A 12022-nucleotide genomic window follows, 5' to 3' on the forward strand; every position below is an offset into this window, starting at 1 on the left:
GTCATGTACCACAATGTTCATTGCAGCTCTATTTACAATAGCCCGGAGATGGAAACAACCTAAGTGCCCATCATCGGATGAATGGATAAAGAAGATGTGGCACATATATACAATGGAATATTACTCAGCCATAAAAAGAAATGAAATTGAGCTATTTGTAATGAGGTGGATAGACCTAGAGTGTGTCATACAGAGTGAAGTAAGTCAGAAAGAGAAAGACAAATACCGTATGATAACACATATATATGGAATTTAAGGGGAAAAAAATGTCATGAAGAGCCTAGGGGTAAGACAGTTATAAAGACACAGACCTACTGGAGAACGGACTTGAGGATATGGGGAGGGGGAAGGGTGAGCTGTGACAGGACGAGAGAGAGGCATGGACATACATACACTAACAAACGTAAGGTAGATAGCTAGTGGGAAGCAGCTGCATGGCACAGGGTTATCGGCTCGGTGCTTTGTGACCGCCTGGAGGGGTGGGATAGGGAGGGTGGGAGGAAGGGAGATGCAAGAGGGAAGAGATATAGGAACATATGTATATGTATAACTGATTCACTTTGTTATAAAGCAGAAACTAACACACCATTGTAAAGCAATTATACCTCAATAAAGATGTTAAAAAAAAAAGAATATATTTCGTATATGAGACATTATATGCAGGTCACTGAGAATATGTGAAACAAACTACGGAGAAAATAAGGTGAAATATTCTCAATCTTTTTTTCTAACCCAATATCAGAACCTGACTATTCTTATTAATAATAATTACTGACTAAAAGTAAGACTTTTTGTTGATGTCTATTTGATATAGTTGTTTGATATAATAAATATGGATCTGTTACCAAAAAAAAAAAAAAAAAAAGCTTGGTGTCAGAAGTAGTAGGGCAGGAACAATGGCAAAAGTCTGGTCCCAGGACTCAAGTCAAGGATAAGAGACCGGAGGAACCAAAGGAACCTCTAGTGAAACCAAAACCTGAAATATGCCATTTTCAAAATGGGTACTCAATAAGCTGATTTTATTGTAACTAGTCAAGGAAACTGAACCCTTAAACTAAAACAAACACCCCCGATTTCTGATGCGTCTGTTACATGACTCATTTAATATAATTATACATTCTAATTATAGATTGAACAATTATACTTTACTGCTTGATATCTTTATATTTTTCAAAGATTTCTGTTGAACGGAACACTGACTCTTCCTATTCCACTAATTCATGACCACATGTTTTGGCCACCTGGTAGTAACCACCTCGGCAAAGGATTTCTCATACTACAAAATTGAAAGAGGCAAGGTGTGAAAGGAAAATCAAAATGGAGTCAGTACTGCTAAAAGAGCTCTCTTAAACGGAGCTGGGAGGCCATTAAGAAAGTGCATTTCTCAGCCTGTATGGAATCTGACCTTTGGACCTGAAGTCACCCAGAACACCTGCCAGAAACTCAAGATACTTATTGGACCCCTACTCTAAAACAACTGATTCCTTTAGATATTTTCCGGCTTGCATCAGAGAAAATCACAATTCTTACCAGGCAACTTTTAGCAACCTCGTGACTTTGTCTTTACCTGACTCTTTCTCTTCCTTGGAACACTCTTTCAGGGTTACCTGAATCTTAATCTCCTGAATCACAATTCTTAAGACCCCAAATAAACTATTTTCTTATTTGCAGCCTCCTGAATTTTTTTTTTTTTTGCAGGGGGGGTTGACAAAAGGTTGAAGAAAGTAAGAGTTTAAAAGCAAAATGGTTTAAAGAAGAAGGAAAAAAAAAATTCAAGGGATGTTTAATCTGATCATATCATTTACAACTGAAATCTCCAAAGACTGTCCCCGCATAGGCAAGACCAAATAAACCCTATTCAGCCTAATCCACACCTCTCCCCGCAAAATATCATTCCAGTTTCATGGTTGACCCATCACCACCCTTCAGTCACTTTTTGCTTCATATACTGCTTTTACTTTTTGCTGCCTTTACTCTTGCTGTTAACTTAAATGCCCAATAATTCAAAGAGCAAAAGACTCCGAGGTTTTGTTTTTTTAATTCTGATTTCACACCAGTGACCTTGTCATTTAACTGCTGCACCTTGTTTTATTGCATACCTTGTTTCATTGAGCTTTGAAGATACTGCATTTTTTACAGATTGAATGTCTGTGGCAACCCCGCAGAGAGCAGGTCTATTGGCACCATTTTTCCAGCAGCACTTGCTCACTTGCTCATGTCTCTGGGTCACATTTTAGTAATTTTCACAATATTTCAAGCTCTTTCATTATTACTATAATTGTTATGGTGATCTGTGATCAGTGATCTTTGATGTTACTAATGTAATTATTTTGGGGCACCACAAACCGCAGCCATGTAAGATGGGAACTTAATCAAAAAATGTTGTTTGTTCTGACTGCTCCAGGAACCAACAGCTTCCCAGCCCCTCTCCCCCTGTCCTCAGGCCTCCCTATTTCCCTGAGAGGCAACAATATTTAAATTAAGCCAATTAATATCCCTACTTTTAACAGTCTCTAAGTGTAAAGGGAAAAAAGTCACAGGTCTCTCACTTTAAATGAAAAGCTAGAAATGATTAAGCTCAATGAGGAAGGCATGTCTCAAGCCAAGACAGGCCACTAGCTAGGCCTCTTGCACCAGTAAGCCAAGTTGTGATGATGGCAAAGTTGAAGGAAATTACAAGTACTACTCCAGCGAATACACAAATGATAAGAAAGCAAAATAGCCCTGTTGCTAATACAGAGAAAGTTACAGTGGTCTGACAGAAGATCAAACCAGCTACGACATTTCCTTAAGCCAAAGCCTAGTCCAGAGCAAGGGCCTAACTCTCTTCAATTCTACGAAGGCTAAGAGAGGTGAGGAAGCTGCAAAAGAAAAGTCTAAAGCTAGCAGAGGTTGGTTCATGAGGTTTAAGGAAAGAACTCCATGCACAAAAGTACTGGGGAAGCAGCAAGAGCTGATGCTGAAGCTGCAGCAAGTTACCAAGAAGATCTAGTAAAGATAATTAATGAAGGTGGCTACAACTAAACAATAGATTTTCAACACAGACAAAACAGCCTTATATTGGAAGAAGATCCCTTCTAGGACTTCCATAGATAGAGAGAGGTCAATGCCTGGCTCCAATGCTCATTTACCATTATAAAAATCCCTGGGTCCTTAAGAATTAGGCTAAATCTACCCTGTCTGTGCTCTATGCATGGAACAAAGCCTGGATGGCAGCAAGTCTGTTTACAACACGGTTTACTGAATATTTGAAGCCCTCTATTGAGACCCACTGCTCAGAAGATTCCTTTCAAAATATTACTGCTCATTGACAATGCACGTGGTTACCCAAGAGTTCTGATGGAGATGTATGAGATTGATGTTGTTTTGATGCCTGCTAACACAATATCCACTCTGCAGCTCATGGATCAAGGAGTAATTTCGACTTTCAAGTCTTATTATTTAAGAAATACCTATGTAAGGCTATAGCTGCTATATATAGTGATTTTTCTGATGGATACGCGCAAAGTCAATTGAAAACCTTCTGAAGGATTCACCATTCCAGATGCCATTAAGAACATCAGTGATTCATAGTTAGAGGTCTATTTTGCAACATTAACAAGAGTTTGGAAGAAGTTGATTCTAATGATGACTCTGACTGAGGAGTTCAAAACTTCAGTGGAGGAAGTAACTGCAGATGTGGTAGAAACAGCAAGAGAACCAGAATTAGAAGTGGAGCCTGCAGATGTGACTGAATTGCTGCAATCTCACGATAAAACTTTCACGGATAAGGAGATGCTTCTTACGGATAAGCAAAGAAAGTGGTTTCTCAAAAAGAAATCTACTCCTGGTGAAGATGCTGTGAAGACTGTTGAAGTGGCAGCAACGGATTTAGAATACTATCAATACATAAAGTTAGTTGATAAATCAGTGGCAGTGTTTGAGAGGATTGATTCCAATTTTGAAAGAAGTTCTAACTATAGGTAAAATGCTATCCAAACAGCATCGCATGCTACAGAGAAATCATTTGTGAAAGAAAGTCAACTGATGCAACTGATGCAGCAAACTTCAGTGTTGTCTTATTTTAAGAGATTGCCACAGTCACCCAGGCTTCAGCAACCACCACCGTGATCAGTCAGTAGCCATCAATATGGAGGCAAGACCCTCCACCCGCAAAGATTACTAGCTGAAGACTCACACGATGATTAACAATTTTTAGCAGTGAAGTATTTTTAAATTAAGGTACGTACAATTTTTTTAGACATAATACTATTTGTACACAATAGACTACAGTATAGTGTAAATATAACTTTTTATGCACTGGGTGTTTGTGTAACTCACTTTATTGCAATAGTCACTTTATTTCGGTGGTGTAGAACCAAACCCACAGTATCTATGAGGTATGCATCCAGCAATAGGAGACCTGTTTCTAGAGCTAAAAGGATTAAATAAGATAACCTATGTAAAGTAACAGCAGGGCTCCTAGTCTATACTAAAGCACTAACTAAATATTTCCTTTCATGGCTCTCTGTAAATCTGCTGAACTCCTACTCATCCTTCAAGCCCCATTTTAAATACGTTTCTACAAAACCTGCTTAATTATGTGTTCTATTTTCCTCCCCCCCAAAAATGCAATTGCCTATTATCCTGTGTTACCCATGGCACTTAGAGAAACCTCTATTGTATTTTAATTGCTTTTTTAAAATATTTATTTATTTATTTATTTTGGCTGCGTTGGGTCTTCGTGCTACACACGGGCTTTCTCTAGTTGCGTCGAGCGGGGGGCTACTCTTTGTTGCGGTGCACGGGCTTCTCATTGCGGTGGCTTCTCTTGTTGCGGAGCACGGGCTCTAGGCGCGTGGGCTTCAGTAGTTGCAGCACGCGGGCTCAGTAACTGTGGCTCGCAGGTTCTAGAGTGTAGGCTCAGTAGTTGTTGCGCACGGGCTTAGTTGCTCCGCGGCATGTGGGATCTTCCCGGACCAGGGCTAGAACCCATGCCCCCTGCATTGACAGGCAGATTCTTAACCACTGCGCCACCAGGGAAGTCCCTAATTGCTTGTTGCTGGCCCTTCTGTTCCATTAGAGTATGAACACCTACAGGGTGGGATTTTTATCTAATTACTGCCTACTCCGAAACCGACAGAATCAATAATGGAAACTTAATTTGCATTTGTTAAACAAATAAATGATTTAATTAAACCATTACAAACTAAAACCCTTAGATGGCCTTTCAAATATTTCATAATACCCTTAAAAAAATAATGACAATCCTAACTTAGAGCAATACCCTATCAGCAATAGAATTTTTTAATGTTTCTGCTTACCATTCACTCATTTTATTCAAAAAGTACAACCAGTGCCTCCTACAGGCTGGGAGTATTGTACATTAGTGAACAAAACGAATAAAAAACCCTGTCCTCCCGGCCCTTATATTTACCACAGGTAAATCTGTGGAAGTAAGAAATTACCATTGCAAACTTGTCTGAAAAATATACCAGAAGACACATTTTGTTATTCTTCAACATTTACTAAATATCAAAAGAACAACAAAACTCCTGACCACACATAAAATTAAACTACTTAAAACAGCATGAAATAAACTCAGATTTAGTGTACTAAACAAGCAAAACTGATTTGTATCCTTAAAAACATGCTCATGTTAGGACCCATTTCCTTGTAGCTAAAAATATTTGTGACTTCTTTTTTGAATGGTTAGTAATCTTTGTGAGTTTTAAGGGTTTTATGTGTACAATTACATGCATCACATAGATCCTAATTTGAAAGGTGGTGATGTTTAATATGGCTTATTTGAAAACCTGTTTACGATCTTAAAACATTCTTCACTTTATAAGTGAGGAGGGCTTTTTACGAAACTTTGTATCAGGGCTTCCAGTCTAAGGGGTGCTCCCCCTGGAATGAGACAGGCCGTTACTTAAAAAAATTTAACTACTTTTTTATCAGGACCATGTCTCAACTGGCTGCACTATCAGGCAAGCAGCCCACGTGCCACAGACACAGATGCAGTTCTTGCACACCAACCTTTCCAATCTAACCTCTGGCTTCATCCTCTTGGCTGCATCTACCTGGTTCCCCACGTATGGCCTATGGTTTCCTTTCTTTACTCATTCCCTGGCTTAGAAGGTCCTTTCCTTACTTCTACTGTCAAAATACTACTCATCAACATACCATTTCCATCTGGAAGAGCTTAGGCTTTCCTCTGTTGGGGGTAATGGTACCCTCTTTTAATTCATCAGCCCTCCCTGTGATCCTTTCTTATGGAGATTAGCAAGTTCTACCTTGCTTTAGTCCTGCCCTGCCACTCTTACTGAAATATAAATGCTCCTCACTGTTCTGCTCACAACATCTGGAAAGGGCCCTTACACACAACAGCGGGTTAATTTTCCTATCAGATAAAAAAGTAAACATAATACCCAAATATTCAGTATGTGCCATAGCTAAACACTAGGAAACTTCATTTAGAGATCTCTGCAAAACAGTATTGAATTCCAAAATCACAAATAAGATTCAGTCTTACTGAACAAATCTTGCTACCTAAAATTACATTATTTCAATGTCCGAAGAAACAAAAAAGGTAGTCTGATATCCCAGGCAGAGAATTCTGAGAAAATAATCCTGAAAGCACAGGTAGTTCCTGTACAGGGAGGTTTCATTTCAGCAGTACTTTTTGGTCATTTTGGACTTTAATGCACCAACTCAACATTTTACTGAGAGGCTTGTCCTGCTTCCCAATTAACAGTGAGATACACAAACAAAAAGGAAGTCAGTAATAACCGATTTTGGATATAAAAGTGCAGTGAGTTAGGTTTTAGGCCCATGGTTCCTACATGTGGAGTTGCATAAATGGGGCTCTCTCCCCCATAGAGCCTACAGAGAAGAGGCAAAAAGCATAAAGGTCAAACAAGTGGTGAATGGACAGATCATCAAGAGCCCAAGATCTAAAGGGCTCTTTCATCAATCCCTAGCCATAGGGAAGAAATACTTTAACAGCACCCTAAAGGAAACAAAATAACTGGATTATGAAAGGCAACATTAAAAAAGCATCAGTGGCGCATCTTAGAAAAACTACTAGCGAGATTTAAGTCTCAACCCCCTACTTTGTCTCAAAAGTGTTTTCTAATAACACTAAGCACATTCCAAATAGCTTCCATCTGCCAAGAACTTACCAACTGCACCTCCCCTGCTCAGCAACCAGGGTGAAAAATCAATGCCAAGGAAATCTACATCCATTCATTTTGGAAGTAAATTGCGAACATCTACCTTGCTAGGCATTTATCCACAGGGCGAGTAGTTCCTAAATGAATTTAGGCAGTGAACATGACCCAAGGGAAAGCAGGAGAGGCAAAACAAAGAGGAGAATGGGTGAATATAGATTTAAAGGGAAAAGTCAGAGAAACAGAAAAGGCAAGAATTCATTTGGGAAGAAAATGAAAAGCAAAGGGCAATACAAAAAGTAACAGCAAAAGAGGAGAAAAAATAATACTCCACCCTAAAGATAAATGACTAGAGAAGGAAAGTGAGGAGTAGCAAAAAATAGAGTCCAGATGACTTGATTAACTTTAAAAATTCTCTTACTGTGACTTTTAAGACTGATTGGGTTCGGAGTTTGGAATCCTAGGAAAGGAAACGGTCTAGCAATGGAGAAACAAGGTGAGACAATGCTGAAAAGTAAAGAGACCCTCCTTCCTAAGCTCTAGATAGGCATCAGGTAGGGCTGGATCAAGGACAACGCTGGTGATACGCGGGGCTCCCGGAAGGGCTCAGAGAGACAACAATCACGCTGATTCACTTGTCTGTGGGAAATCGAAGATTCCTCGTGGGCTCCGGAGAGACTACAGCGAACCCCCACCCCCACCCTAGGGGGAGCCTGCGAGGCCGGACTAAGAAACAGATGGGCTCTCGGAGCAGAGCAAGAGACGCGCAGTATTCTCGGGAGCCGGCCAGATCCGACGGGGACCCCGAAGGGGCAAAAGGAACACAGCGACCAGGGTCAAGGGCGGTGTCGCCAGGGGCCCCCGCGCGCCCTTCGCCAAGCCGGAACTCACCGATGCCGAGCCCTACAACCAGGCGGCCGGCGAGCAGCGTCTCCTTGTTGTTCGCCGCAGCCAGCACCGTGGAGCCGGCGGTGAAGAGGGCACTGGCCAGCAGGATGGCGGCGCGGCGGCCGAAGACGCCGTTGAGGGCCCCGCCAGCCAGCGCCGAGACTGCGGCCGCCCCCACCGTGCTGGACACGAGCAGCTCCTGCCACAGCGCGTCCAGGCTGAGCTGCCGCTTGAGCAGCAGCATGGCCCCCGACACCACCCCGGTGTCATAGCCGAACAGGAAGCCGCCCAGCGCGGAGAAGACTGCCACCACGTACACGAAGGCGGGGGTCTCGTCCTGCTGGAACTGCCTCCGCGCCGCGCGCTCCAGGTCCCCGACGCCGCCGCCGCCCGAGCCCTGCAGGCTGGCGCTGGACTCGGCGGCCGCCAGGAGGCTGCGCTCCCCAGCCGTGCTCGCCGCGTCCGGCTCCTGCTGCTTCCTGCGCCGCTCGCCCATGAGGCTACTCAGGCTCCGCAGCGTGTACTCCACATTCTCGCTTGCCTTGCGGGACATAGGGCAGGGGCCCGGGGCTGCCCGGGGGGACGAGGCTCCGCGGGCCGGCGGTCTCGGAGGGCTAGACAGCCCGAGCGGGCACAAGGAACCGCTGCCGCCGCCTTCCTCCTCCCGGCTCCCGCTCCGACTGCCACGGCAGCAGCCGCCGCCGCCGCGGCCGCTCCGGGGAGAAAGTTGCTGCCCGCCGAGCCCCGGCGCTGCGGAGTTGGAGCCTGGCGGGTCTCACTCGAGACTCACGCCCCGCGCCTGCCGAGCTGGCGCTGCAGAGCGAGCGGGAGGTGGGGCCGCGGGTCACGTGCAGCCCCAGCCGGCAGGGCCTGGCCGGAGACGCTCCGCCCCCTCCCCGGGCGGGGCCAACCTGAGCCCGCCCCGATCCCTAAAACCCACCCCCAGGTCGATCGCGACCTCTGACCTGGGCTCCTTCTTACGTGGCTCTCGCATCCTTACAGCTTTAAGCCCCCTAGTTTGGGGGCCGCAACTGGGTAACAAGCCAATGTTTGAATGCCGGGTACTAGGCTTTCAGACCCCGGAGAAACCGCCTACGATGACTGCACGGTTTGGAAAGGCAAGGAGAGAACCCCTTATAAAAGCCTGAAGATGGCCAAGGCTGGAAAGGGCCTAGGAAAAAATATACTGTTATGGCATATAGCAAGTACCCTTACTTACTTTTATAATATTGTGACAAAAATGGGTCTGTTCTGGAGCAATTAAGTTTCTTATCGCCAGTCCCTCCTCAACTTATGCTTATTTTAAAGGCACGGTACATCTTATTGCTTTGAGGACAGAGATAATGAATCTCCCCAGGTGAATCCCAAACTTCCTTCCATGGATCCCTGATATGTAAAAGAAAATTTACATTTATACATTACACATTACAAAGTAAACCCAATATTTGATGTGATTTAAGGTTTAAGAGGAAATCTCCACCTAACTCCCCCAACATACTCACTAAAAGGAAGGATGTCTTCTCCCCTGAGAAGTCTGCACTGTTGCCTTCCATTTGCAGGGGCAATTTTAACTGCTTCATTTGCTTGAAACAAAGCAAAGATGACATTACTTGCCACCATTTTTTTAAACTGTTGAGTTAATTGCCGGTTGTTAGTTTTTTTCCTCACTTTGAAGTCAGTAGTAAATCATTTTATACAGCTCCACTTTAGAAAAGAAACTTTGTCCCTCTGATTTGCTTTCATTCTTCAGGCTCAGGGCAGGAGGTAAAGCATCATATAATTTTGTTCCTTATCATTTCAGTGCTCTTTTATTTTCCTTACTTGAGCAAAAGTCTTAGTCTGAGGCCTATTTTTTCATGCAGCCTAAAACTTGTTCTTATTAAAGAAAAGGATTTTGTCGTTTCGTTTTCAATAAAAATTTGTATTATAATTTGTCAAAATTGCTTTCCTTTGGATTATCAGTCAAGATTATCTCCAAAATATAACACTTTCCTTAACAGCAACAAGGAAAAATGAACTAATGGGCTTAGAGGGCTTAACTGTTTAAACTTATTGTGTGGCTTTAAAGTAAGGTTCTCTCATAATTCCCAGGGATCAATTAAACAGAGAGAGCTTTTAGCTCTGGAGCAATGAACTCTAATATTCAGGCTACAGAAAAAGATTCAGGTAAGAGAGCGCCCTTTTCCATGCCTGCTGTAATAAAACCGCGCCACCTGGTGGTGAGCCGGTTCATCGCTTTTAAAGAGCAGGGCTCTTCTACCAGATGAGAATCAGCTGGTACTGCTGACAGTTCCCTCTTGCTGAGATGAAACAAACTTCCTTTTACTCCTGGCAGGAACATCTTGGCTCCTGAGCATCCCTTGCTGGAAATTCAGCTTTTATGTCACAGAACGCTAAACTACTTAAAATGGTTCCACTCCAAATCATCAGGGCACCTAAATACCTACAATCAGGTTACATCTGAAAAGAAATGTGACATGAAAAAAAGGGATCAGAGAATTCAACAGAGTTCTTTCCAGCCCTTGGAGGGAGCCAAGTTCATTTTAACACTACAGCGTGAGTCCAAAGTATAGTTCCCTGAAGCCTGCCCCAACCGCAGATTATGATGAAATGGAAAGCTAAGGATCAAAAGACATGAGTCCTGTCAGTATCACTGTTTTACTGTACAACTTTTGACAACCACTAAGTTAGTCTGTTCCTTGTTTTCTTATTTGCAGAGCAGATATTGGTACAGCAATGACTCATTTACTAGAAATGAAAAACAATTTTAAAATATACCTAGTTGCTATTGCACAGTAAATAATAATTCTAAGCATCATTATTGGCTTGCAAGGTGAACTTGAAAACCCAAGTTTTAAGTACGTTTGCTTTACAACCTCCAGGAAGAGGGAAAGAAGTGAGAGAGTTGTTTTAGCTGTACTGCTACAGATGCCTTTCCATTCATCTCTCCCACCATAACAGTTCCCTTTCCCCGGAGATAACCACACCTATCACTTTGAAATGTATCTTTCCAGAACTTTCTGTATGCATTTATATGTACACAGTAAAACACAAAGTTTGTTTTACTATTGTTTAGATCACAAAGAAAGAAAACCCAAATCAGACTGGTTTAAGCCAAAATTATGGTGGAGAGGGAGGACTTATTGACTCTTGTCTCTGAAAAGTTTTCAACAGGCTGATTTCAAGTACAGCTGAATATGGGCCTCAAAAACCAGGATGTCATCAAGGGCTCCATCTCTCCATCTGCTTCTTGCTACTTGCACTCCACTCTCAAATTCCATGTGGTAGCCAAGTGACTACAACAGGTTCCAAGGTCTATTTCCTATTCTACTCATATCTGAGGGCCAATTAGTGCCCACATCTTGAACTATTAATAGAAGTAAATCATGTAGGCTTCAAGTGTGTTTGGGGGGACTTTCCCATAAGAAATCTGGGGTACTTTTTTGCCGGAAGACAGGCAAATAAATCCTGGGCAATAAAACCAACAGATTTGAGTTACCAAAGTAACTAGTAAAGTAACATGGCATAAAAGGCAAGTAAAGCGTTTCAGGAAGGAGGGGCTGGCTAAGAGAACCAAATATATTGGATAGAAATCAAAGAGAATAAAAACTCATATGAAATCATTGAACTTGACTATTAGAAAGTCAATGGTGAAGACCTCATGTATACCATGATGACTAGAGTTAATAGTTAATATATTGTATACTTGAAATTTGCTAATAGAATATATATCTTAAATGTTCTCACCACAAAAAAGGTAATCTGTGAGGTGATTAATATGCTAATTAGCTTGATTGTGGTAATCATTTCACAGTGTATGCGTATATCAAAACATCACATTGGGGCTTCCCTGGTGGCGCAGTGGTTGAGAGTCCACCTGCCGATGCAGGGGACGCGGGTTCGTGCCCCGGTCCAGGAAGATCCCACATGCCGCGGAGCGGCTGGGCCCGTGAGCCATGGCCGCTGAGCCTGCGCGTCCGGAG

At 42.9% G+C, this 12022-nt stretch overlaps 1 protein-coding gene across 2 annotated transcripts in view; it reads right to left on the reverse strand.

Moving 5' to 3' along the window:
• The window catches only part of SLC2A13 (solute carrier family 2 member 13), a 426384-nt gene extending 417750 nt beyond the window's left edge, over positions 1-8634 (reverse strand). For both annotated transcript variants that reach the window (XM_067696180.1, XM_067696181.1), the window contains exon 1: positions 8043-8634. In XM_067696180.1, the coding sequence (XP_067552281.1) occupies positions 8043-8592 (550 nt within the window). In that variant the 5' untranslated portion in view covers positions 8593-8634. The remainder of the gene's footprint in view (positions 1-8042) is intronic.
• Positions 8635-12022: the final 3388 nt, after the last annotated feature.

This window comes from Pseudorca crassidens, chromosome 11, assembly GCF_039906515.1.
Source record: "Pseudorca crassidens isolate mPseCra1 chromosome 11, mPseCra1.hap1, whole genome shotgun sequence".
Taxonomy (NCBI): Eukaryota; Metazoa; Chordata; class Mammalia; order Artiodactyla; family Delphinidae; genus Pseudorca; species Pseudorca crassidens.